The sequence below is a fragment of the Amblyomma americanum genome, chromosome 4 (genome assembly GCF_052857255.1).
Source record: "Amblyomma americanum isolate KBUSLIRL-KWMA chromosome 4, ASM5285725v1, whole genome shotgun sequence".
In the NCBI taxonomy this organism is placed as follows: Eukaryota; Metazoa; Arthropoda; class Arachnida; order Ixodida; family Ixodidae; genus Amblyomma; species Amblyomma americanum.
Window position 1 is genome coordinate 79,745,242 of NC_135500.1, and position 27,582 is coordinate 79,772,823.

At 48.4% G+C, this 27,582-nt stretch overlaps 1 protein-coding gene across 1 annotated transcript; it reads left to right on the forward strand.

Moving 5' to 3' along the window:
- Window positions 1-996: 996 nt before the first annotated feature.
- On the forward strand, window positions 997-12,039 carry LOC144129604 (membrane metallo-endopeptidase-like 1). The gene is made up of 4 exons (XM_077663725.1): window positions 997-1,574; window positions 3,934-4,410; window positions 8,340-9,959; window positions 11,971-12,039. The coding sequence occupies exons 1-4, from the start codon at window positions 1,131-1,133 to the stop codon at window positions 12,037-12,039; spliced, it is 2,610 nt and encodes an 869-aa protein (XP_077519851.1). The 5' UTR covers window positions 997-1,130.
- The last annotated feature ends 15,543 nt before the right edge of the window (window positions 12,040-27,582 follow it).

Sequence of the window (27,582 nt, forward strand, 5' to 3'; positions counted from 1 at the left end):
CTTTGCGGATTTTTTTGGCTCTTGGAATGGCCCTGCACAAAGTTTCATGTCATGTGTCTCACGTTATTATCCTCGGGGATTGTCTGTCAGTTTTAGTCTCCTATGAAACTTTACAAAAAGATTTTTTAGCCGTTTCTTGCGATTTTTTGTCCCATGCTCTTTGAAGAAGTTCCGTTTTGCCAGGGTCCCTGGCCATGCAGGTATTCATTAAGATGAAGTGGCAGATTACCTAGCATGGTCGGTTCATGATGAGTCAGTGACACATTCCGTCCCTGCTGACCTGTTGGCGATTTCCAGGTTACGTGACCTATTCATATCAGCCAGGTTACGTGACCTCTTACTAAATATTACTGAATATCAGCATTTGCCATATAATTGGAAGGTCCGTGCGTGCAAAACCAGGCTGTGTGAGATATCAATGACGCGGTTGTAGTGCAGGATTCCCAGTTTGAATTTATAACTATGTGACACCGACAAACCTATGTGGCGCATGCGGGGAAGTTGAATATGTAGACCGTTTTCTCCTCTACTGTCCAAAGTTGGCACTTCCGAGAAAGATTTACCTGGAGGTCCCTCTCTCCAGGCTAGAGCTCCCGTTATCTCTGCCAGAGTTATCGTTCGGTGCGAGCGCCAAAGGATTTGCATTAGGTTCAATTTGTGAAATTCTCCATGATTACATAATTGCAACTGGTAGGTAGATTTACTAACCCTTGTAAAATTTTTCGAGCTCTTCTTTTCTCACCAAAATGCTGTCGGTTATTTCAATTTAAATATTCTTCTGTCGTTTTTTACCAATACATTTTTCAAAAATTCACGCTTGTTGAAATTTTGTCGTAATCTCCTACGGAAATTGCAGTGTTTTTGCAAGTACACCTTGGCCAATCTCCCCATGTGGGTGTGTGCCGTTTTTAAAAGGAAGAAGAAGAAGAAAGTCTGGCACGTCACGAGCTCTGATCGCCTGCCAAGCTCGATCCGCGTGCGCACGCTGCAGAACGCCGGAGGCCGGCATTAAGATACGGCGTCCAGCGGTACTTCTTGACTCGTCTGGCCAATAGCTACCCTAGGCGCACCTTTTGCGTGGACGTTTGACCTCACGGGCTTGTTGACGTTTCCAAGACCATCAGGCTGCGATGCAGAACGAAAGATCCAGGCAGACGCACGGTGGGAGGTCACGGCAACAACACCAACTCCGGAGCAAGGCCTCGGAAGCAAGCGCACTGGCCTCCTCAAGTGGACCTTCGGGCACTGGCTCTCCTGCTCACGAGAGGGCTCTCCAGTGCCTTGGCGCCGGAAACCAGCAGCAGCACCCACAGGTCATTGATGGACAAGCTCCGGCTACGACGCAGCAGTCTACAGAACGCGACTCAGGAGCAAAGACAACGCCTTCGATTCGCCTACCGGCGTCGACGTTGGACACCACGACGCCCTCGCCCAAACGTTGTCCCAACAGAAGAACGCAGGCCGGTCGACGCGACGAGGATGTTCCTGGACAGCCTTCAGCTTCCACGGCTGCACGGTCCTCCAAGCCCACGTCTACAAACACGTCGCCCTGGTTACACGATGCCCACAGGACAGTAAGATATATCTGCATTTATTTTGAATTTGTATTTAAGTTTTCAATCCAGCAATGACAGCATGTGCAAAAACTTTGGAAACGGCTTTTTCCTGCTTCAGGTTGAACCTCGAGCTCAGTGAGCAGTAACAGGGTGATATAGAATTCATTGCGACAGGCGCGCCGACCACTGGTTAATATCTTGATGTCCATGTCTCTGAATTCCTGCTTCTCTAACAGCACCTCTAACCGTCATGATACAGTGAAGCATTATCGGCTTTGACCCCACTGCCAACAGTATGAAAATCAGTGTTGTTTACTGCTTGCTAGCTGGTATTTGCTTTTTTTGCTATATACTTTTCAAGGTTGTTCTGTGTAGGTGCAGCTCGTAGAACTGACTGGAGATTTTGCTGAAAACTAATCGAAACAGGAAAAAACATCCCACTCCATTAAAATTGGACTGCCCGAGTGGAGTATGGTCAACAGTGCAAGCGTGTTGAAAGGAATACCGGCGGGAAACTGGAAACATAAAATGGAAGGAAGTTTCACGGCTATTTCGAAAACTAACGAGTAAGTGAGAGTATAAACAAGCTGCGAAAATTTATATTAGTTCCGGTATCCCTGAGTTTGATATTCCCAACTACGAAATTGTTGTACATGCAAACGTTTCAAGATACCGCAAAGAGCCAGCGCAGCGTGAGAAAAAGATATCGCGGCCTTGAGAACAGACACAGGTACCCTAGTGCAAACCACAACATGCGGTTTGGAATCTGTGTAGTACGTACTTCTATCCAGGTTCGTATAATATTATTAGAGTCATTCATTCTTTTCTTTGAGTCCCAGTAATGTAGAGATAATAAAAGTGAGTAAAATGGTATCAACAGACACAACAAAATTAATCTCGACTTCGCGCTGTCCGCTTGTCGCCCTTGAAATACGATACTGGCAGGTATTTGGGTCCAGGGGGACGTCCCATATGCGCATAGGCCCATATGCCCATTTTCAAAACAGCCCTCAATCAGGGGCGACCACATATGCCCTATCTCATTAATACTGGTTGTGACAAATTACTTTAGGCGGGTGCGGGTGCCAGTCAACTATGCGGTCTAATGCTCGGGAAATTCGCACCAAAGAGAAATTCATGATTTCGGCCTTGGTGATAGTCCGAAGCACCAATTAGCCGATGGCCTCCTTCTTCCTTTCGGCATGACCTTCCTCCAAAAGACAGCCGTCAGCCGAGCTGCACATCGTTTTCACAGCACGTGCTGCAAAATTTATAATCCAAATAACCTCTTAAATTAACTTGAATTGCCCGTAAATGAAAGGTTACAAACTACGTGCTATTGTTAGAATTACAGCTCTGTAACAAGTTCTTCGTGTCATTAAATGCAGCGGCACATCACTCCCTTACAGTTGGGTGATCTTTACTGAGTAAGAGCGGTTCTAATAAAATGACGCACATTGTTTAACAGGCCGATGGATTTTTGACTTAGAGTTCATATGAGCACAAACGTCTCTAGTGACAGATGTGGACATGCCGTTCTTTTTCACTATACGCGCGATGCGTTAGTGCGCCTTGAGTAGAAGGGCAGCGCTCGAAATGGTGACCCAGGAGTTTGGAAAGGAGTTAGGGCTGTTTATTTCTTCACTTTTTCTAAGAGCAGTTTACACTGAGGCTCCGCCTTCAAACTGTCAGACAGCACCGCTTTCTGTTGACTACGTCTAAGAAGGTGTCTTGGTGTTATCGCTAAAATCTGTCTTCGTTACTACGCAAGAGGTAGCAAAGTGTGCTTCACTGAAGACTTACCATTAAAATTCAATTACTTTTGCGCGGTGCTTCAGTAGTGACTTGGAACTGTGATCAACGTTTGAATCGGATTTTCAGACATCCATTCTTAACGTTCACAGCTTTCATAAAATTTTAACTTTACCTCAGCCGGCGTTGTTCCAGCGGTCGCCAGGAGGCACCGCCTTTTTTTTTTTTTGACAACGTGCATGTGTATCTTTAGAGGCTAATATCACTTGTTACGCTTTGTAGTCCACTCCTCTCTGACACCAGCGCATCTTATCGATAGTTATCCAGGCAGTTATCTAGGCAATAGTTATCCAGGCGGAAATAGTCATAGCAAAAAGCTACTGCGTTCCTTCATGCAAAATTGCCCCAAAACTGTTTTTGAACTTGAGAGCATATTCAAATACTGACTAATAATTTTGAATACCTACTACTCGATTGGTTCGGTTTGATAAAAGAGGCGAATATTCGAGTCACTATTCGCAATTTTTTAATCTGCACACATCCGTAGAGCGACTCCACCTCATTCGGTTTAAATACCCGCTTTTATAATAAAGACACTGCATTCACGTTGTTTCAAAACTCGCAGTCACTGACGGTGAAAGGAAGAACACAGCCCACGAACGAGCGAACAGGGGCCGACTCCGCCGTTACAACGCCAGTGAACCCCACCTCAATCTCAAGCATGGTGCCGGCCAGTGCATCCGCAGACCTTTGTGCCTCGAAGGGCCCTGGCAACACTGAGGCGCCAAACAGACATCCAGGGGTCGACATAGCTCACGCCGCGACATCCGTGCTGCCGACATCAGCTTCATCGTCCACAGCGCGAGAACTCCTCCAAGAGCCGAATGGGCTAGAGCATAGCTCATCCAAGATGGACGATTCCGCACAATCTACTGCACCAGCCACAAGGTCTCCGTCCCAGCTGGAGAAGTCGCAAGCGTCGCTTTTGCGAGGGAGAGAGCCAACCGCCAAACATCCGCAGTCCCGATGTTCCAAGATGCCTGGAATCAAAGCACCTTCATACGCACGGCTAGATGAGTCATTCTTTGATAAATTTGATATCGTAAGTGCTGTGATACTTTTCTAGCAACTTGTTTGCAAGAACAATGCGACGAAAAGAGTGGCGAAAGCCGCTGCGCTGCATCATTACCGTTCAAATGCGATTGATAAAGGAGATGAGCCCGCCGCATTGCTTACAGTAGGTCGAAACAGCGATTCAAGGAATCACCGCTACGGCATGTCCATATGGTTAGGATTTTTACTATTCCGCTAACCTTTATAGAGATCTAGGTATTGAACTCCGAGCTCCCGGGAGCGCACACTACGTGCGACCGTCTTATTACGGCGACACCGCGGGTATACGTGAAGGACACAACACAGTTGCCTGGCGCCAAATGTTTACCCGGCTTTTGCAAAGAACCGGTAGATCTTATGACGGTCCGCGATCCTTATCGTTTGACCATGTCTGGCGGCTGACGGGGCAAGATGGCGACAACAAAGGAAAATGGAGATGTGTGTGAGCAGTGTTTACCTTTCGTCTTCTCGCTGTCGTGGCTCTGTATCTCTCTCCGGTCCCATCCGGTCCACAACGATTTCGGCGCATTTGCCCGTCGTCACTTTCGGCCAATCAGCGTCCGCTCGGCCAACCTCACCCTTTGGCTACTCGTCCTTAGAGACGAAGGAAAGCGTCTGCTCCCTTCCTTCTAAACGGCGCGCCTCTCCCGCAAGAGAAAACCTTGCCATTCCGTAATTTTCACGAATTCTAAGAAAGAAAGCAAACATTTATTGATTAAAAGAAAGCCACACTTATTATCTCCCTCTTGTAGACCTCTTAACCTGATAAAGGCAGAAAGAGGCGCCTTAGTGCACGACTCCCAGTTGATTCGCCTGCACTAGCAGCGCGCACTTCTAGCGTGCCTTCTTAATTGCCCTTCATTAAAATGAGACCACCGAACTATGACTTATTTCCACACGGGGTAGTTAGCTCAGCCAACCTTCCCCGCGTGGGGAAAGCGGACGGTGTAAAGCCCGAATTGTGAAGCTGAAAATTTAATAGTCGTCATATTGCGCGTGGAGTCCTTAACCGTGCAGGACGCGGAGCTTCCAGGTGAAATGTAGTGATCATAAGGATGGTCAGGTTCCGACTAGCCGTGGCTTGAAGAGAGTAGGAAGAGACTAGTACCGAAGCCAACCATCAACACAGCAATAGGAGCGAACAGCAATTGAGGATTTTGACAGGTTGCCGGCGAGCTGTTAGAAAAGGCGAAAGTTAACTTATTATGAAGCGCCAAATCGTGAAAGCTTCTAACCCCAAAGATAAAATAGAATGGGCCGATAACTGGTGTAAGTAACTGTAATATAAGAGAATGCAGCATGCTCTAAAAACAGACGTACGATAAAAGCGTCCAAGAGAAAACTCGGGTTAGGAAAAATTAGATGTACACGTTTAGAGTCAGGTGCGCGAAGCAATTTGTAATGTGGATAAGATGGTTAAGGCTGCCAGGCAGTGACAGCAGATCCGGGCCGTGAGAGTAAATCACAACCTTAGGAATGAGGCGGAGTGGCATTGGCGGTTACTCATAGCAGATGAGTGAGATCCGGGCCATGAGAGTAAATCACAACCTTAGGAATAAGCGGAGTGGCTTTGGCGGTTACTCATAGCAGATGAGTGAGAGTTTACCAGCATATCCCGCAAGAGCAAAGTAAAAAACATCTGTCTCTTACCGGTGCACTCTTATGGGGCGGAAGCGTGGGTGGTTACGAAAAGGTTCAACTAAAATTGAGGACACCGCTGCGAGCTATTAAAAGGAATTTATAGATTAACGTAATAGGAGAAAATAAGGGAGCATATTAGTGCGTTGAACAAACGCAATTCAAAGATATCCTATTCGAAATGAAGAACAAATGGTTTTGCGCAAGGCACGCAATCCAAAGGCAAGAGAAGCAATGCTCGTTAAAGGCACATTGAGGACGAACCTAAGTTGCCTGCTGTTGATCGACTACGCTAGAATAATGATAAGAACACCACCACAGTCGAAGACATGGCGTTTATAATCTAGCAAATCCCACAAACAAAATGCCGAAATCCTGCAAATTTTTCAACTAAAGTGTCGGCGTAGACACTGAACTGTAAGCACTGACCCCAAAGGCTATATTGTACTGCCGCTATAGTAATGGCAGACACCAGATATTATTGTTATGGAAATAGCTAGTCTGAATCTGGCGGCGGGAAATTTCTAAAATATTTTCACAGCCAAAAATATGATTCCTGCTGCCGGACAAGCGTTAAAATCGTTAGGAACAGCCAAAGAACAAATTTTTACATTCAGAAATAATTCATATGATTTGCTTCGTGGGAAACGCAGCGGATTCCAAGACAAGCCATGCGTGACAGAGGGCGGCAGAAAAAGATGGCCGTATAATATCAGGAAATTTGGGGGCATAAGGCGGCCGCAGGTGGCATAGGACCGTGTTATTTGCAAAGATATGGAGAGGTCTTTCTTCTTCGGACGGCATAGCTCAGATAATGATGATCGTGATGGTGAATGCAAGACAGATGAGTTTTTTATGCGTTTTCCCAAGGTATCGAATACGCAAGGTTGAGAGGTATGGAAGAAAAAAGCACAGTTCTTTTTGCTTGCTGTTTCAATCTATTACTTATTCGCACCGTCAGTGTCCTGCACTGAAAAACATAGTTCCTACCGCCTAATGAAGGTAAATATGTGTTATGAAGCGCTATGTTCCTTTCAGCCAGAATGCTGAAAAACAGAAAAGGCTCAATCGTACTACGAGCCCAAACCCACCTTCAGAATAGCGGAACCCTAAACAGCGCAGCGTCGTTTCTCGGTGCCTGATCAGACGACTTGGTCATTCCCACTACCTCTCGCACTGAGTATTCTACATGTTACTCTACCGTGCAATGCTTTAGGTTATCGTTCATCCGTAAGGTCTAAGCCGAGAATGTTTTCTAAGGGCGCTGAGGAGCTGGTTATGGCTACGGCCTGGCAAAGAGCGGAAGCAGAGAGAGACGTCAGACGCGCTGCCCAGCACCGAGAAGCATTCGACTCAACGTGACGGCACGTAACGCCGCCAATGTGGCGAAGGGAGCCGCACGATGTCAGTTTAACAACGACTAATGGTGGAGGCTCCCAAAGCCAAAAAAGCAGCCTGCAGGTAAAGCATACGCGCTGCCCGACTCTTGGAATAAAGCGATGAAGGCGGGGCCCGTTCAGCAGCAAAAAACACCACACAACCATCTGAGTGCGAATACCATTAAATAAAAGTTGTAAAGTCAGGCCATTTTTGCAATGCATTCAGTCCTCACTTCCACGTTTTACTGTGGGAGAGAATATTGAGCACTGGAAAGCGTCAAGGCTTGAAATGTGCGAATTTTGGAAGCTGATTGCGGCGCATTGCTAACAAAAAACGCCAGGTAATGTTCTTGTCTTAGTGGCTGCATTAGTCGAAAGCGAAAATATTTTTAGACATTATTTCTGAAGATAGTTTGTGTCTGCAAACGCCTCAACTCGATAATTATACAGCCCCCCCCCCCCCCGCATAACAACACAAAGAACCGACGTCTTCATAAGCGTACACTAAACGGAACTTACGCATATGCTCATGGGCGAGAAAAAGAATCTAGGCCAGAGAGAGCAAGAAATGATTGCTCATAAATAAATAAATAGGTGATCAATTGCTGCTAATAAATAATAGCAAATAGTCTAGCTGCAACAGTCGCACGCAGAGTTTCGCAGCTGTATGTACTGAGCGTCTTATTAATTTACTCATCCCTTCTGTGTGTGCACAGAAGCCATAGCGAAGTCAGAAGTCCGCACAAGCGAACTCAGTTTCAGTTGTTTTCGAAACAGTATATTTTAGGGGCTCGCTGAAAGATATGGTATCAAATCTCAGCTCAGGAAGGCTACAAGAAACTAAAATATTCGCGTAACTGAATGTCCGTTACTTTACAACTCTGGCTACTTTTCACTGCAGAGACAAAGCCCGAGGGCCGAAATCGCAGCTTCGAAGAAGTTAGCGCCGGCACTGGTCGGTGGAGGAGCGATCCTGGCCGTAGGAATGTTCGCCATCGTAGCCGTCTTAATCACAATACTCGCTCACTTCATGAAGGACGCCAAGTTTTGCAACACCGCCGACTGTATCCATCACGCCAGCTTGCTCCGAAGAATCAACTCGGCGATCGACCCCTGCGACGATTTCTCGGCTTTCGTTTGCTCCGGATTCCTGCAAGAGAGGTTTGGCGGGCATGTGAAGTCGACCATCGAGGGTCTGCGCTTCAAATGGTACGAGGAGTTTGGCAAGACCCTGCGCATGGGCACGACGAAATTTCCAGCAGGGAGAAAGCCGATAGCCATGTACGAAATGTGCAGGGGCCGCCGCCCTGTCCACGGGTCCCAGCTGCCCCTGCTTCGCGCCTTTCTCCAGGATGTACATCTCGCATGGCCGAAAGCTTCAAACACGACCCTTACAGCATTCAGTGTGGCGCTGTCACTCGCTTTCCGGTGGCAGATCCCCTTCTGGTTCGCAATCAGCGTATTGGAGGACAGCTCCTCCGGACGGCGGCGAGCCGTTGTACGACCCGGTACCTACGTGCCCATCCTGCTGAACTACCACCTTCGCGTTGCGTCAGACTACCTGCTCTACTACAAGTCGTACTATGCCGCTTACACTGCGGACAGCGGTTTGAACGAGACTGCCGTCGACGAGATGCGTGTCCTGGAGCACACTGTGCTCTCCAAACTGAACAGCGTTTCGAAGTCTCTCAGCCCAACTCCCTCAGTGTTCTCCTTCCGAGAAGTCGACAGGCGTGTCCCGAACGCCTCTACTGCCTACTGGCTACCACGCTTCGACGAAGGCCTTAAGCTGCAGCCCAGGTTGACCCCGGATGACGAGGTCGTTCTTAGCGATATTGGGCTGCTTCAGGCTTTCAACAGCCTCTTAGTCATGTACGGCGACCAGAATTTGAAGGCACTCTTGGCGTGGCAGCTGGTGCAGTTCTACTCTCCGCTCGCGGAAATCGCGCTCATGACCGCACGCTTTGGGAGCAAGCAAAAGGCGGAGATCTTCCGCCCGGCGTACTGTGCACACCACGTGGAGGCTTCTTTCAAAGTTCTGGTCCTGTCCCTCGCCACTATCTCACGTATCACTGTGAAAGACCGCCGCTTAATCACCACAGCATTCATCAACCTAGTTTCCACGGCTCTGAGCAAGGTCAACGCTTCCCGCTGGATGGACAATGAGAGCAAGGCGCTGGTCACCCAGAAACTGGCCCTCGTAGAGATGCAGATCTGGCCACCGGAGTCACTCCTGCGCGATGATGTGCTGGAGGAGACTTACTCTGACGTATCAGAAAATGCATCCCTTTTCGAGTTCTGGGTGACTTCACGCAGTACCACATCGCAAATGAACCAAACGCAGAACTACCGAGACGCCCTGGGCCTCCCCGGGAGCAACTTCCCCTTGTACTTTGCCTATGACTACTTACTGAACAACGTCAAAATCGCGCTCGGTGCTGCTACTCCACCTGCATACTACCATGATGGAACGGCTGCCATGTTCTACGGTGGCCTTGGTTTTCTCATGGCGCTCCAGCTTGTGAGATCAATAGACAGCGAGGGGCTGAAATGGGCACCCAACAAAAGCGTCGTCCACTCCATCTTGTCCGAGTCCACTGCTCTGTCGTATCGCACGAGACAGGTTTGCTCCGACCTCAATGGCACCAAAAGCTTATTTCCGGAGATACCTGCCCTTCAGACCACCTTTTCCGTATTCAAGGCATCCCGTCTCCACGATAATATGGAGCATCTACCGCTGGGTTCTGATCTTCCAGAAGACAAAGTATTCTTCCTAACGCTCTGCTTGATGACATGCGCTCGAATGGACTCAACAGAACCGCTTGCGGTGGATTGTAACAAGATAGTGCAGAGTTCGGAGGTTTTCGCTCAAGTGTACGGGTGTCGAAAAGGAACCAAAATGAACCCGGTGAACAAGTGTTCGTTTTTTGATGTGTAATATGTGGCGAGCGGCGAACGTTGGTAAGGCATGTAGCAGCTGCTCCTGCGCTCACAACGAGTGATTGTAGTGGAATGTCTCAGATCTGGAAATTGCCTAATTGCTGCTTGCATCCATGCGCGCAAAGTTCGAGAATAGTCTCCTGAAACTTGCTTCTGGATATCCTGCTTCGGTACGCAAGTACCAAAGCTAGCTAGCTTTATTTGGCTAGCTAGCTTAAATGTTAGAACGTTTTCATTCTTCACTTCCATGTCAATGCGGAAGCCTCTGTTAAGACATTTGGAAGCCTAAATAACGTAACTTGATTTGGCACTTTACTTTCTGAGGTCTTTTTTGCATATATGATACGCTGCGGTCTTTACGGACTGTACTTGATGCGAAGCATTATGAAAGACGTTAAGCATGTTCTCAAGCCGCTGTTACTATATTCTTGTTTGACCTCAAGCAAATTTTTTTTTACATTATTTGTCCGTCTGACCAGTGCTATGACACATTTCTTAGAAACAATGAGATCAATACCCTTGTTCCGCCAAATTGATCCCCAGCATTCATATTGATTCGCAGTATTTTGCTTTCGACAGTTTCCTCGAATGTGTCGGACGGTACCATAGTTTTACTACATGAGCTGAATCCACAAATAAAGTATCAATTCTTTTCTTTTCGCGCATTGTGTTAAACTGCAACACACGCGCTGTGCATTGCACGTCGTCATGCTTATAAACTTACAACTGCGGTGCAAATAGATCAGATCAGATTAACCTCGGTCAGAGCTTAACCAGAGTCGAATACGTTCTTCAGACGTGCCGACGATCCAGCAAATCAAAACCCGTAGCCAGCCAGACTTAATACATGCTTTCGCACGTATACTCTGTTCAGGCACGTTGAGACCGTGGCACATTTAGAGCCATAACTCTAATCTATTCGCCAATTCCGCGCACCAACACGTGACCTGCACACTACAAACGAATGACAAGCTTAAAAAAGATCAAAATGCGCGTCGCAACAAGGAAGATTCCTCCTAGGCGGTAATTTTGTGCTGATCCGGGCTAAGGAAGGGCTTAACCAAATTTGAGCGTGAGCAACACGATGGTGACATCTAAAATGTAGCCGCGCCATCCGCGAATTTGGCCCACCCCTTCCGAAAACTTGACCCTGGATTAACGGGACCAATGTTTTTATTCTATTTAATTTGTTTAGCATTTCTTTCGTTACAGAAACAAATGCAAGGAAAATAACAAAAAACTGCTATAGGAGCAGCTTAATAAGGTTCTTATCCTGTCTCCGGGCAACGCACAGTTCATGATTACCTTAAAACTAAAGCTTTTGATGGAACAATTTTGCAGCAAAGAACATAGTGAGAATAACATTATACAATTGAAAGCAACACGGATTTAAATATATATACAATGCAATGGAATTAAGGGTTTTACAACAGAAAGCGACACGGATTGAAAAAAATAGCGTCTACAGTAATTAATGAATTCAGAACGTATGAATTCAGAAGCATAAGACCAAGAGCCAAGTGTTATCGCTCATGACGGACACTTTGAAGAACATGTAAAACACCGAATGTCTTTTGCATGTTCTTTTCTAGCCTAAGCGCATGTCCAGCTTTACTCGAATTTACCGTAGTGATGATGATGATGGTTATGAATTTTTGTGATTCATGGGCAGCCGTGGCCAACGAGCGCCACGGCACAAGGTTTTTCTTTTTCTCAAGGTGAGGCAAAGTCCTGTTTCCTAAGCGTTTCACCCTAAAGATGTCGAGCACCAGGCAGGGGAATGTTTGTACCCATTGTATCACCTCCCGTACCCATTGTATCACCGGCGCACCTCCCGCATGCGGGGCCGATAATCAAACGACTAGGCCACCACTGCGGTCAATTTACCGTACTAATTAGGCGTCGTAATTACAGTTAGTCAATTTGAACTTTAAGCTACAATGCTGTTACATATCGTTGGATAGCTTATGTCAAGTACAATTGCACTTTCACGTCTTAATCAATGACTTTGATTCCTTAGGCCCGCAGCGGTGGCTCAGTGGTTAACGCCCTCGTCTATTGGTCCGGAGTAACCGGGTTCGAACTTGACAGAGGCAGACGCGTTTCGGTGGAGGCGACACTAAACTTAAAAGGCGCATGCGTCCTGCGCGCTGTCAGTGCACTTTAAACATCCCCGTATGGTCGAAATTATTCTGGAGACCTCTACTACGGCACGTCTTTCTTCTTTTCTTCTTTCCTTCCTTTATCCCTTTCCATACGGTGCGGTTCGGGTGTCCGCCGAGATAAGGTGAGACAGTTACTGCGTCATTTCCTTTCTTCAAAAACCAATTTTAATTTTCATTTTATTTCATTTTAACCAATAATGAACTTCACGCTATTACGTCGAGTCGTATGTCGTTGAATAGCTTATATCGAGTACAGTCACACTGTTCTAATTACACACCTTAATTACCGTTAATTACTTAAATGCGACTAAACATCGAACTTAGGCTACAATGCCAAGTGATATATTGTTGAATAAAGGTCGACGGGTAGAATTCGAAATATATACGTACAGTTATCGCTCGATGGTTGCTGTAACCCGGGTTGAACCCCTAGGCTTTTCTTTTAATTAACGATGTGAAGTAAGGACCTTGGCTCTTCAGGGGGAGGGCAAGTAAGTTTGGAGCGCAGATTATTTTCAGCCAATACTTTTTATTCAGTACAATTCACACAGTTTCCAACTTTATTGTACAGTGCAACATATCGTACACGATGAGCGCAATGAGAGTGATTCATTAAGTATGCTAACTTAGAAAAAACGCCAAACAGTGCAACCACCCGTCACCAAGACCGACCTTCAATCCCCAGAGGCCCACATGGTCCCTAAAATCGGCGAAATGAACGCGCGCCTAGAAGCAAAATTCAATCACCTTATCGGCCACCTGTCCTAACGCTTCGAACAACAAACTGAAGCGGCATTTACGCTCATGGTGCACACCCTTGAGATGAGTTTTGCACGGTACGACACCCGCATCCAAACAAGAGAACAGGCCCTTTCCTCGCTGCACCTACCGAATCCCCCATCAATCCCGCCCACATACCCCTCAGAACCCCCTACCCAACCCACCTACCCTCACCCCACCCAACCTACAGTATGGCGGGGCGACCACCAAATTCCTTATAAATTATGCAATGGAACTGCCGCCGACTGCGGGCAAGCGCGCACCTCTCCAACTCCTCCTCCCCACACTTCCCACGCCCCACATCCTCCTCCTTCAGGACACACATGCCCCTGCCACACATCCCAGCTACACATCCGCTCACCCGGACGCAACGAATACACCCAGGGCTTCCACACTCATACATCGCTCCATTGAAAACCAAACGCATCAGATGACCTCCGAGACGCCCTGCGTGGTCACAGAAATCATACCAGATGCGCACTCTACACCATCTATTTTATTGCAGATATATGCCACATACCATCTCATCCGATGGCTTCATTAGAAACGCTGCAGCGCGATATCCATCGTATTGCAGGCAAGCATCCATTGATTATCGGAGGGGACTTCAACAGTCAGCACACTGACCGGGCCTACCGCACCACCACGGGGCGAGGAAGGCGACTCTGGTGCTTGGTACAACAGCTCCGCCTCACAATACACAACAACTTTAACACTCCCACGAGAATTGTCAACAGTGTCAGCGCGGACACCAGCCCGGACTTGACACTTTGCCGCAACCTTTCATTTCATTTCATTTCATTTATTGAAGCCTTAAGGGCCCGTGGGCATTACATAAGGCGGGGGCAAGAACAGTATGTACAACATATGGTACCAGCTCAACAAAAACAAAAACAAAAAGCAATAAAACGAAACTAAGCAAAAAAATTAACACAGGATCAGATTACTTGATGAAGCCGAATACATCACGTAAGACACAGGTGATTCGCTAATTCAGTGCGGAAAATTGCCCGATCTGTGCAAGAAGCAATATTATCAGGTAGGGCATTCCATCGGGCTATTGCATCTGGAAAGAATGAAACATTCATAGCTGATGTGCGGCCTTTAATGGGAGCTATGGGATGAGTGTGGTTTAGGCGAGGGGATATTCTTGATGGCGGCTGCAGCAAAGAATGCCTGTTAATAGGGCGGTAGAAAAAGGAATGAAGGAGGCATAGGCGTGATACGATGCGACGTGATTGGAGACTTGGGAGGGAAAGGGCTCGTTTTAGTGCAGTGACACTACTATCACGCGAGTACTGTGACATGATGAACCGTGCAGCTCGATTTTGAACGGCTTCTAATTCATTTGTAAGGTATGCTTGTGAAGGGTTCCAGATGGATGAGGCGTATTCAAGCTTTGGGCGTACGTATGTCTGATAAGCTAGTTGTCTGATTTCAGGTGGTGCTGATGTTAGGTTCCGTCGCAGATAACCAAGAGTGCGTGAGGCCTGGGAGCATATTGAATTAACATGAGTGACCCATGATAAGGATGATGTCAGGTGAACGCCAAGGTATTTGTAAGAGGAAGTTCGGGCAATGGGAATTGAATTAATATGGTATGTGCAGTTAATAGAGGTTTGTTTACGAGAAAAGGACATGAGTTGGCATTTGTCTAGGTTAAGTGGCATGTGCCATTTTTCACACCATGATGCAATTGTGTCTATATCATTTTGTAGCTTAATGGTGTCTTCAGTGGCATGGATGATGTTATAAACGACGCAGTCATCCGCAAAAAGTCGAAGTTTGGTTATTGTGTTAGACGGGAGATCATTTATGTAGATTAAGAATAACAACGGTGATAACCCTGCGCCCTGAGGGACACCTGATGTGACGTCAGTATGCGATGAGCTGCAACAGTTGGCGAATGTAAATTGCACGGGCCCTTTAAGAAAGTACTCGAGCCAGATAAGTAATGTTTGCGGGATTCCAAGTAAAGCAAGTTTAGCTAGCAGATGATTATGCGGAACACGGTCGAAAGCCTTGGAAAAGTCCAGAAAGATGGCATCAATTTGTAGGCGATTGTCCATGTACTGAAGGATGTCGTGAGTGAATTCGGCGAGCTGTGTTTCGCATGATAGTAGTTTTCGAAAGCCATGTTGGTGCGGGTAAAAGTAATTTAGTGATTCAAGATGAGCGATTAAATTTGATGCTATTACGTGCTCAAGGAGTTTGGACGGGATGCTGGTGAGCGAAATTGGTCGATAGTTGTTTGGTTTTGACCGATCTCTTGATTTGTAAATAGGAATTATTTTTGCTTTTTTCCAATCGTGAGGAACTTCGCCGGTACTTAAGGACTGTGAGAACAACAGGTATAGTATTTTACTTGATATTGCGGTAGTATTCTTTAACATTTTGGTGCTAATTTGGTCACATCCAGCGGACGACGATAGTTTGAGGGAGTTAATTAGGTTGGCTATTCCATCGGCATTAATTTCTATTTCTGGCATTGAAGTCACTGGAAAGTCATGCATGGAAGGAACAATAGCGTTAGTGGAAGAAAACACTGATGAAAAATACTTGTTAAGAGCCGTCGCGCATCGATCTAACTCGACCGGTTGGTCATCATCTCCTGAGAGTTCGAACTGCTTAGTATGGCTTTTGGGGGAAAGAATTCGCCAGAATTTACTTGGGTTTGACTGTAATATTGATAGCAGATCAGAAGAAAAAAATTTCTTTTTAGACGCCTTCAATTCTTTAACATAATTATTTGCACTAAGACGGTATCGCTCCCATGCCGTGCAGCTATTAACTAGTTTCGCGTGCCTGTAGTGCCGTTCATTCTTGTTAAGGAGGCTTTTAAGACGGTTGTTGAACCATTGGTTGTTTAAATCAGTCTTTATAAGGACGGTGGGAATGTAAGGAGCTTGTAAATTAAGTATCATGTTTTTATATAAATCCCAATTCGTGTTGACAGAGCGAGATGAGTATATAGTACTAAAGTGTTCATAAAACTGTTCAAGTCCCCGGTTAATTGCTTCAAAGTCCGCTCTCTTATAATCAATGATAAGCTTTTGGGTAGGGGATCTCTTTTTGATAGGTAATGAGATGCATATATGAAGGAGGCTATGATCGCTGAAGCTTGGTAATATGTTTATGCTTTGAATGTCGTCTGGATTAGATGTCAGTAAAAGATCCAGTGTATTGTCGCCTCTTGTTGGGCATGTTATTACTTCATGTAAGTTGAAATCTAGAACTAAATCAAGGAACTGTTTTGCTTCGTTTGATTGTGATTTGTGAGGTTCTGATAGCAGAGGCCAGTTGATAGTCGGGTAGTTGAAGTCACCAAAAAGAAAGATAGGCGCGTTGGGTAGCTTGCTCCGAATTGATGTCAGTGAAAGGCGAAGGGAACTGCAGAATGATGGGCTATTTCCAGGAGGACGGTAGCAGATACCGAAAACTGTTTTGATACCTGTACATTGTACGCAGACCCACGTCAGTTCTATGATATTGTCGTGGCTAATGAGCGATGATGATACGGTGCTTTTCACGGCTAGAAGTACTCCTCCTCCTCTTTTGCCCAGTTTATCGTGACGATATAGAGTTAAGTTAGCGTTGGAGGGAAAAATTTCGTGGTCGTATATGTCCTGGTGTAGCCACGTTTCAGTGAGTAGAATGATGCCTGTATTGCTGTCCTCGATAAAGCAGAGAAGTTCTTCACGTTTTGGCATTACACTTCGTATGTTAGTAAATGTGATGTTTAAATCCAGAAAAGAGCGCGGCCGAGTGCTGAAGGGAGCCCGGGTGGGTTGTGTGGCAGGGCGTCAATTACCATTGTCATGGATGCTATCAGGTGGTGCGGCGTTGTGACGTGTGGGGCGAGGCATGGTGTGTTCTTTGACACTATCAGATGCGGGGTCATAAAAGTAGCACTTGCTTCCCACGTACAGTTTGTCAAAGCTGAGCTTAAACGCACATTTCAGTGGCCGGATGAAAGCCAACAGTTTTGAGCGTGCAAACCGCGTGGGAGCAGCGAAGTCCTCTCTAATTGCAAAATCTGTGTCTTTGAGCTTATGTCCGCAACTCAGTATGGTTTCGTTTGTCTTGAAATGAGCGAATTTTACGATTATAGGGCGCTTTTTTGATGTTGAAAAGTTACCAAGACGGTGTGCACGCTCTATGCATGAATGATCAAGGTTTAGGTCTAGATTGTTTTCGCAGAGTGACAGAACTTTTTCCTCGGAATCTTTCCATTGCTCATTGATGGAATCGTTGATCCCAAAGAACAAAAGATTTGCCTTGCGCATTCGATTGCTGGTATCAACGCTTGCTGCTTTCAAGGCGGCTATTTCACGTTCCAGGTTATGTGACACTCCTGCGTTGAATACATTGCCCGAGACACTTTGTTTATCTGCATCAAAATTATTTGTGCTATTTAAAAAGTCAGATATCCGCTTCTCTTGTGCATTTTGAATCGATTTAATTTGCTCAAGCTCAGCGTGTATCGCTGTTAGGCTGATTTCTAAGCGCTTGATGGCTTCCTGGATTTCAATGTCGTCGCTATTAGAGGGAGGTCCAGGGTTCTCTTCGATATCGCCGGACAGCAATAACATAAGCTGGCATAGCAAATCAAAGGCAAACGTGGTACCGCAAATATGGAGAAGACTGACAAAAAAGCGCTTCAAGTCGTAGGGGCACGACACCGCAACAAGGAATCTATAATCACTCCTTAATTCTTTGCAAAATGTGAGGTAACGAACCTGGAAAGTTAGCAGGTTGGTGAGCATCCTGTGACTGGCGGTGTCATGCCCGAAGCAGCTGGCAGGCTGCTGACGGTTAAGTAGCCAGCGATCAGGTCCCGTGATTGATGACGTCGGTGAATGCCATGGTTGCCGGGCAGAGAGCCGGAAATGCACTGTGGGTGGCGGATCACTGGTGGTGTTCACTTGAGGCGGGAAATATCTGGTTGAAGGGGCGTTCGCTTCTTGTGAGCGGAAGAATCCGGTAGGTGGTTTGTAGAAGGCCGAAGGGAGGGCACTTTCCGGGATCCAGAACGTCAGGACCTGGAAAGTTAGCAGGTTGGTGAGCATCCTGTGACTGGCGGTGTCATGCCCCAAGCAGCTGGCAGGTTGCTGACGGTTAAGTAGCCAGCGATCAGGTCCCGTGATTGATGACGTCGGTGAATGCCATGGTTGCCGGGCAGAGAGCCGGAAATGCACTGTGGGTGGCGGATCACTGGTGGTGTTCACTTGAGGCGGGAAATATCTGATTGAAGGGGCGTTCGCTTCTTGTGAGCGGAGGAATCCGGTAGGTGGTTTGTAGAAGGCCGAAGGGAGGGCACTTTCCGGGATCCAGAACGTCAGGACCTGGAAAGTTAGCAGGTTGGTGAGCATCCTGTGACTGGCGGTGTCATGCGGTGTCATGGAACACAACGCATCACACATAAGGGCGCGATCATTACATCCTCTCCGTTACAGTACCGTACCAACAAAGAACGACCCTTCACCGAACACACAAACTCACCAACTGGGATGTGGTCCGCGCTGCACAGGCGGCCCTTCCTGACGCTCCCATTACAGACATCGACCAGTGGGCGGCATCACTCATGAACGGTGTGGTGCCTCCGCACACACTCGAACGCTTGACACCACACAACATACGAACACCCTCGTCACTCGCCTGGCCCACCTATGCGAGGCCCACAATAGCATCCTAGAGAGCTGGAAAGGGCAAAAGCTCAATCGGACCCTTATAAAGCAGCTAGCCGCACTGGAAACACAAATTACTGAGCACTCTGAGGAGCTCTGCCGATCCAACTGGGTACAGATTTGCGACAGTATGGCAAGCAATCTGTCCTCCAAACGCAGTTGGCAACTCCTCCGTCACAAGTGACCCCACGCAATCCAAAACCGCCACACACCACGTCACACGCCTTATACTCAGGACCAACCTTTCTCCCGACGCACTAATCCACATACTTAAGAACACACATACAACTCCCGGTACCTCAAACCCCCTGCCCCCCTATTCCGGCACCCCGAATGCCAATCTCGACGCGGAGATTACGGAAGCAGATGTCAGAGCGGCCCTTCTGACTCTCCGCTATAACTCCACTCATTTAGCCGAGCCTGAAAACAACACTGATCCAAATTCTAAAACTGGCCTGACATACATTATGTAGATCATTAATAGCGCATCTCTGCGCACGCCGTACCGGTGGTGACAATCTCCGTAACATGCCCACGACACGAGCCTCTTTCGCCGCGACATGGTCAATGTGAGGTCGCCAGGTGAGTTTGTTGTCATAAATGACGCCTAGGTATTTTAGGGAATATAAATGCGGTATTATTTTTAACTGGCAAGTGAGAGAGACCACTACAGGGGTGTATAGAGGGAAAACAAGGGTGGCGCACTTGCCAACATTTAACTTCAGGTGTAATGCGCTCAACCAGTGCTCAAGTGTATTCAAATATGACTGCAACAGACCATGCAGAGAATGTATATCCGGCGCAGCAGCAAAAAACGCAATGCCGCCCGCATAGACGTAAGTGCATACATGGCGGTGGAGAGGAATTGAGCTCAACTGAATATTAAAGAGCACAGGAGAAAGAACAGCTCCTTGCGGTACACCTCGCGTTTGTCTGTACCTCTCTGAATGAACACCATTATGGACGCAAAAGAATTCCCTGTTATAAAGAAATGCAGATATCCATGCAACTATATAATCTGGAAATTGAAGACTGTAGCCTATGTATCAGGATGGAGTGCTCTACACTGTCGTAAGCTTTGGCGTCGTCTAACGTAACCAAAGCCGCGACCGGGCGTTGACGACGAGCAAGGAGAATTTTGCTCTCAAGTTTAGCATGTACATTCCATATCGAAAACCGTGGCCGGAAACCGAGTTGGCACGGGCTGAGTATAGTTTTGCGGTCCACAATGGCTTACACCCGAATTAATAACACCCTTTCTATCAACTTTACCACGTTTGATGTTAAAGAAATTCGCCTAATATTATCCAATTCTTAGCCTCCACCCTGTTATTTTTAAGTAAAGGGATCACCTTGGACACTCTTCAAAGAGAATCTTGAGCATCTTTGTAGTAACACCATCAGGACCAGGAGCAGCAGCTGGCAATCTCTGGAAACCTTGTGAAAGCTCTGATAGATTTACTTGTGATGCATTATCATTTGGCGCGACTGGTGCAAACAACATTGGGCGCAAAGGTATTAAAGACGAGAACCTCTTTTGCAGGCATGTGGCAATTAATTCAACCGCCTGGATAGCTTCTTCAGGTGACATGTGGCAATTAATTCAACCGCCTGGATAGCTTCTTCAGGTGACATAACTAAAGACTGAAAATTACGAGGACATGAGCTGTTTCCGAGACCGTAGAAAACCGAATAGTGCACGTCGGTTGCCCGCCTTTGGAAGATAATTGAAGTGTTCTGAGTCATATTTTTCCTTCGCGCGAGAAACTGTGCGTTTAAAGGTGGCTGCAATAAATTTATAATCACTCCAGTTATTCGGGCATTGGTTATGAAGAAGCTCTTTCCATGCTGCCTTCCTCCGCCTGTAATCTATTGTACAGTCCGCATTCCACCAGTTAGAAGAATTCTTTTTGTTGGTTTCACCAGAAACTCCGACTTTTTACGGCTTTCCTCTAGAGCCAGACATATGCTTGCTGACTGGTGGGCCTCGGCGATGTTAGACACTGAAGCAAGGGCAGAGCGCAACGCCGTCTGAAATCTGTCATAATTTACATGTGACCACAACTGAGAAGACGCCGGAGTTACACGACATATTGTCACTGAGAAACGGTTGACGTAAGCAGGGTTGGTTTACTTGCTTTAATTAGACGCGCAAGACGTTGGAACGCGCAAGGCAGCAGGCAGCACGAGAGATGATGAAGACGAAGTATCTAGCCCCGAGATGACTCAAGGCTTGCCAACTGCCAGGAAATGCAGTTTAGCCACTGTATGGCGCCACTAGAGTAGTAAGTAGCGTAGCATTGCTCCCCCTCTCTTGAAGGCACCGACTCGGTGTGGTAGCAATTGCAGGCAGGACCACAAGGGTAGTCGCTCGTGTCTGGCGTGTGGTGTAGACACGCGCGAGGGGCTAGCGGGCGTGGTACGGCTTCATCCCAGCGACGTGGACAACTTCGGAGGTCGGCCGTCTAGAAGAGCACACTGTTACTTGGGGGAGAACTTCGTAGGTAACTTGACTGAGCTGGCGGAGTACCTCGTAGAGGCCAAAGTATCTGCGTAGAAGCTTGTCAGAGCGTCCCCTCACGCGGATTGGGCTCCACACCCAGACTTGTTCGCCGGCAGGTAACGCGCATTTCGGTGCCGGAGGCTGTATCGCTGAGCGTCGTGAACTTGCTGGTGCCGGATGCGCTGTCGAGCGAGTTGGCGGGCGGCCTCAGCGTATCGAACAAATTGGGCAGCACCCATAAAAGAGGGGGTAGCGCTAGCTGGAAGCAGCACTGCATCCAGCATGGTTGTGGCTTCGCGACCATGTACTAAACGAAATCGAGTGAAGCGTGTCGTTTCCTGGACCGCAGTATTATAAGCAAAGGTGACGTAAGGGAGTATGGCGTCCCAGTTCCGGTCGTCCGCGTCGACATACATAGAAATCATGTCGACGATCGTCTTGTTGAGCCATTCGGTGAGGCCATTCGTTTGAGGGTGGTAAGCGGTTGTTTTGCGGTGACTGGTGCCGCTTAGGCGCATAACCTCCTGCGTAAGCGCTGAGGTGAGCGCTGTTCCCCTGTCAGTTAAAACGATGGTGGGTGCACCGTGACGAAGCACAATGTTTTCAATGAAAAAGTTCGCAATTTCGTCAGCAGTACCACGGGGAAGAGCTTTAGTCTCACAGTATCGGCTGAGGTAGTCGGTGGCGACCACAATGTAGCGGTTACCCAGAGAAGACTCCGGAAATGGGCCGAGTATGTCCATGCCAACTTGGTGGAAGGGAACCTGTGGCGGATCAATAGGCTGGAGTAGGCCGGCTGGCTTAGTCGGTGGCGTCTTGCGACGCTGGCACTCGCGGCTAGTTCTTACGTAACGTTTCACAACTGCAGCAACCCTTGGCCAGTAGTATTTTTGCCGTATTCGTGCCAAAGTTCGACAAAACTCCAGGTGACCAGAAGATGGGTCATCATGGCTCGCCTGCAAGACTTCGTCGCGAAGGGCCGTAGGCACGACGAGTAGATAGACAGCTTCTGTTGGGCTGTAGTTTTTCTTATACAGGACGCCGTCACGTAAACATAATGACGACAGCCCGCGCGAAAAGATTCGCGGGGGAGACTGAGCGCTTCCTTCTAGATACTCAATGAGGGGCCGTAGTTCGCTGTCGCCCCTTTGGTGTTGAATGAGGATGGACGTGGAGATGGGACCAAGAAAAATAGAATCGTCGTCCGGGTCAGCGCGGTTGTTCCCGATAGGAGCACGAGACAAACAGTCGGCATCACTGTGCTTCCTACCAGACTTATAGACAAACACTGAGGTTCACAACCAAAATTGGTCACCAAGAGTTCAGTTCGGCCCTTATTCAGTTCAACAATTCCTCGAGCAACACAGACTTGCCGACCAAGAAGCCGCGACATGTTGGTTTCAGTGATGCCACGAATTTTGGTGCTGTTATCGCACTCTAAAGTAACAAACATGCTGGATCTTGATGGTATCAAAACATGGTCGTCACCGACGCATAACTTAGCCCTGCGTGGCTCAGTATCGTCTCCGACCGGACCTTGGGTGGAAAACGACACGATTGGCTCCTGGAGGTTGATAACGGCACCGTTCTCTTGAAGGAAATCCAAACCGAGTATGAGATCTTTGGAGCACTCGGGTAACACAACAAAGCAACCAGGGAAAGTAACGCCGCGGATCTGGATTCGCGAAGTGCACACCGATCGGAGTTACCACGTGGCCACCAGCTGTTCGGATCTGCGGCCCAGACCAAGGGGTCAGAACCTTTATCAAGACCGTGGCTAACCGTCTACTCATTAGCGAAAAATCGGCGCCGGTATCCACGAGTGCGGTAACATCGTGGTTGTCGGCGGATACCGGAATTTCGGCGGAGGCCAGTCGGTCGCCGCGCGTCGTCGAGGTCGTCGAGTCAGGTCGTCGTCGGTCGGAGCGTCGCGGCGAATCGTCGGGTGGAGGCTCTTGACTCGGTCCAGTAGCGGCAGCCCTACCACCGGAGGACGCCGTCTTCTGTTTTCCCGACGTGGGGACGTACCTCTGAACTGGCCAGAGGATGACGGGTGGCCGGGCGAAGAGAACCGCCTTAGGGATGGCGATCGGGACTGGCGTCGCTGCGAGGTCGAAGATTGCACGTTATCAGCCAAGTACTGTTCGATATCCCGTGGTCTTTCACCGCAGCGTGGTCGAGGTGCGTCAGGTGAAACCCCCTTAAACCCATCCTGCAGTAGGGGCAATGGCGGAGGATGTGGCTGGGCTCTCCGCAGTGGTAACAGAGCGGCCGATTGTTTGGCGCACGCCAAATGTGCCCTTTGCTCACGGGGAGCCTGAACTCCTGCGGCACGGAGGGTGCTGTTGCGATTGGCTCCTGCAGGTATTGCACAGGAGCGATGGGAGAAAAGGCTCGCATCGCTGTACGTCATAACGGAGGGCGCCAGGTGTGGAGCGGGGGGTGGCTGCACAACTCGTCGGATTTCCTCGCGGACCACGTCCGTAACGGCAGCGACGCTGACCTGTGGAGCTTCAAAGCGAAGTTTTGCCAGTTCCTCGCGCACAAGGCTTCTTACAAGCTCCCGAAGGTCCTCGGCGGGCAGCGACGTAGGCGTGTACTGGGACTGGGAAGCGGCTGCTACAGTAGCCTGACGTCCGTAGTGGGCGCCCCGTTCCTGTAAAGAGCGCTCGATACCCATTGCCTCCTTGGTGAATTCGGACACTTTTCGTGGCGGGTCATGGACCAGTCCGGCAAACAGCTGCTCTTTTACGCCACGCATTAAGTGGCGTACCTTCTGGGCTTTGGGCATAGCTGGGTCGGCCCGATTGAACAGTCGGGTCATGTCCTCGATGAACATCGCGACGCCCTCGTTTGGCTGCTGTGATCTCAAACGCAGGGCGATTTCAGCTTTCTTTTTTCTTTCGCTGCTGGTAAATGTCGCTAGCAGCTTTCGACGAAAAGCCTCCCAGGTGGTAAAGGAAGCTTCGTGGTTCTCAAACCACGTTTTGGCCGAGTCCTGCAGCGCAAAGTAGACGTTGCGCAGCTTGCGCTCGCCGTCCCACTCATTGAAACCCACCACTCGGTCAAAGCTGGCCAACCAGTCTTTGACGTCCTCGAACCTGTCCCCGTGGAACGGTGGCGGCGATCGAGGTGCGTGAAGGACAAATGGCGGGGCATTCCCGGAGTGCTGTCTTGTCTGGCTAGCCGCGGTGGATGTCATGGCCCTTACCAGCGCTGTCATTTGGCCGAACTCGGGTTGTAGGCCTCGCAGGCGGCGGCTTGCCTTGTGGACTGGTGTTGTAGCCACGCATTGAGAGCTGACGTCAAAGGTGTTCTCGAGGTCAACGTACATGGGCCGATACCCCGCACCTCCACGAAATATGTCACTGAGAAACGGTTAACGGGAGCAGGGCTGGTTTACTTGCTTTAATTAGACGCGCAAGACGGTGGAACGCGCAAGGCAGCAGGCAGCACGGGAGATGAAGACGAAGCATCTAGCCCCGAGATGGCTCAAGGCTTGCCAACTGTCAGGAAATGCAGTTTAGCCGCTGTATGGCGCCACTAGAGTAGTTAGTAGCGTAGCAAAATGATATCAAAATGAATAGGTATATGGTCACTTGAGGTGCCGCTATCAACAGTCGGCCAATTCGTTACGCCAATTCTAGGACTAATGAACGTGAGGTCTAAAACAGATTGAGTGTGTGAGCGAAGATAAGTGGCCGATCCTGAATTTAAGCACATCAGGTTGTGATCAGAAACCCATCCCAAAGGCGCTTGCCGCATGTATTTGTCCTAAAACCCCACGACACATGGTGAAAAATTGAAGTCCCCAGCCACGAGAACTGGGTATTTACAGTTAGCTAGTTACAAGTCCAGAGGTCTGACAACCTGGACTCCATTGGGGAAATTACAATTTTCTATTGAAAATGGAGAGCAGCCAGGAAGTACAAAGTCTAGTGCCAAAATCTCACAGTCAGGAGACATTTGTTGAAAAGATACCATAGCCCTGTGGCAAAATTTTGAAGAGACTAAAGTTAGTAAACCTCCTCCTCTTGACTGGCGATCTAGGCGAAATGAACGGTAATTTTTTATATGAAAATGTTTGTCGGTTGAAAGCCACGTTTCTTGAAGAATTATGACATCCGGATTAAGCTGGGTAGAAATGCAGTGTAAATCTGTGAAAGCTGAAAGAATAGAGCGACAGTTCCACTGCAGAACTCGCAACGACGCTATGGTTGCGAAATCCTAGCAGCAGCAACTGCCGGCTCCAAAATGGTATCCTTGGGTTTGGTGCGAAGCTGCTGCTTCTTTGATTTGGGCTGGGTGCACAGAGAATGCAACGAATGAGACATGGGGGACCCGCTGTGCTTAACAAGCCGCGAATCAGGCTCCACCATCTCGGAATCATAGATTATACCAACATCCCTCGAAGTACCCGAGGTAGGTACAGCGGAAGGAGCAGAAGTTTGTTCCTGGGGCTGTGATGCTGCTGGAATTGTAGACCGGATAAGAAGAGAGGGAATTGCAGTCGAAAGAGGTGCCAAACCGGCCTGCACGGCATGTGTAAGCTGAGTCGCTAGAACGTTTGTAAGGCGCTCCGACACACTTGCGACAATCTTTTCAACCATTTTAGACATGGAAGCCTCCACAGCAGCCGCAATTGCCTGGGACAGCGTTGAATCTAACATGACACTTTGCCGAGCGGTCACACCGGGTATAACCATGGGCACGTTCTTTGACCTCTGAAATAGCGTCACGGCGCGAACAGCGTTTTCTGTCAATTATATCCAGAATTTTGATTTCCTGAGCTCGAGAGGGACAATTTGAGCAGTTTGCAGAGTGGGCACCACCGCAAAGGCAACACTTCTCATTCTTCTCAGTGCAGGTGCTCGTTGAATGACCATCCCCACAGTTGCAATAGCTCAAGTTGGATTTGCAACCGCCGGCGCTATGTCTATAGCGCCAGCAGTTGTTACACTGCAGAGGCCGTGATGATAATGGGTCTCCCCGAAAAATTAGAGGAAATGCCTTGATTTCAGAGGGGCAGGAAGTGCCGGCAAAGGCAGTAATCGCAGATTCAGTGGGCATCCGCAAGTTGTTTACATCCCGGCTACAGCGGTGCACAGCAACAACACCTGCAGCCGACAGAAGCTCAAGAGTCTCTGCCAGAGACAGGGAAGAGTCTACGCCTCGTACAATACCTTTCGTGCACGCCAGATGTGAAGGGATGAAGTAACTTACCCGAAGGGAGGCAAAGGATGAGGAGTTTAGCAAATCTTTTACACAGGCGAGGTCTGGCGATCTGCACAGAATCCCGCCGCGTCCAAACTGGCGTACCTCTGAGATCGACCCATAATGAGAAGTCGCCGACTGGAGAGCAGCCCGAACAGCACCAGGGTTGTTCATCTTGATTGCACCACCATCCTTAGGCACCAGCGCAACAGGGATACTGCCGACACCACTGCGCAAAAAAGCTTCCAACGGCAGGAGATCAGGGGACAGAGAAGCCGACCAGAGGGAGCTCCCCTGGCCGGGAGACTGGGACGACATAGCCCGGGCTTAATGCCTTACCGCGCAAAGACGCAGAGAGAAAAGGCCACAACCAGCCACCCGAAAATTAGCCGATTGTTCCCAGCAGAGCAGAGCTTCCAGAAAGTTGCCTAGCGAGGCGAGGCTCGGCTCGACGTATGGAACGGATACTGAACGAGTGTTGTTGTTGTTGTTGTTGACCTCACACAATGGCACATATCCACAAGGGGGATTGGCCATAACCAGGTGGTGACTATTTAAATGACCAGTTGCATGTGGCAAGCATGGGATGACCTACCAAAATTTGGATCGCACAGTTTCCATTGCCGAGGTGGTTGCAGGAGGTTAGGGGGTCATACAAACTAAAATTTAGGAAAAGAAGGAGTAGGGATTACTATAAGTGGTTGTAAAAACCGAAATAATGAAGCTGATAATGGGATGGGCAGGACGAAAGCTCATGATGGTAGACGTTTTGATTCTAGGAGATAATTTTGAACGGCAGAGCAAACATTCCCATTGGTATGGCCAAGCATAGAAGCGCCAAGAGACAAAACAACC

What these genes read in the sequence shown, in the direction of transcription:
- LOC144129604 (XM_077663725.1), top strand. Translation starts at nt 1,131, where the DNA reads ATGCAGAACGAAAGATCCAGGCAGACGCACGGTGGGAGGTCACGGCAA. An exon ending in TACACGATGCCCACAGGACA is followed by an intron (nt 1,575 to 3,933) that starts GTAAGATATATC and finishes CAAAACTCGCAG; the next exon opens with TCACTGACGGTGAAAGGAAG. An exon ending in TCTTTGATAAATTTGATATC is followed by an intron (nt 4,411 to 8,339) that starts GTAAGTGCTGTG and finishes TTTTCACTGCAG; the next exon opens with AGACAAAGCCCGAGGGCCGA.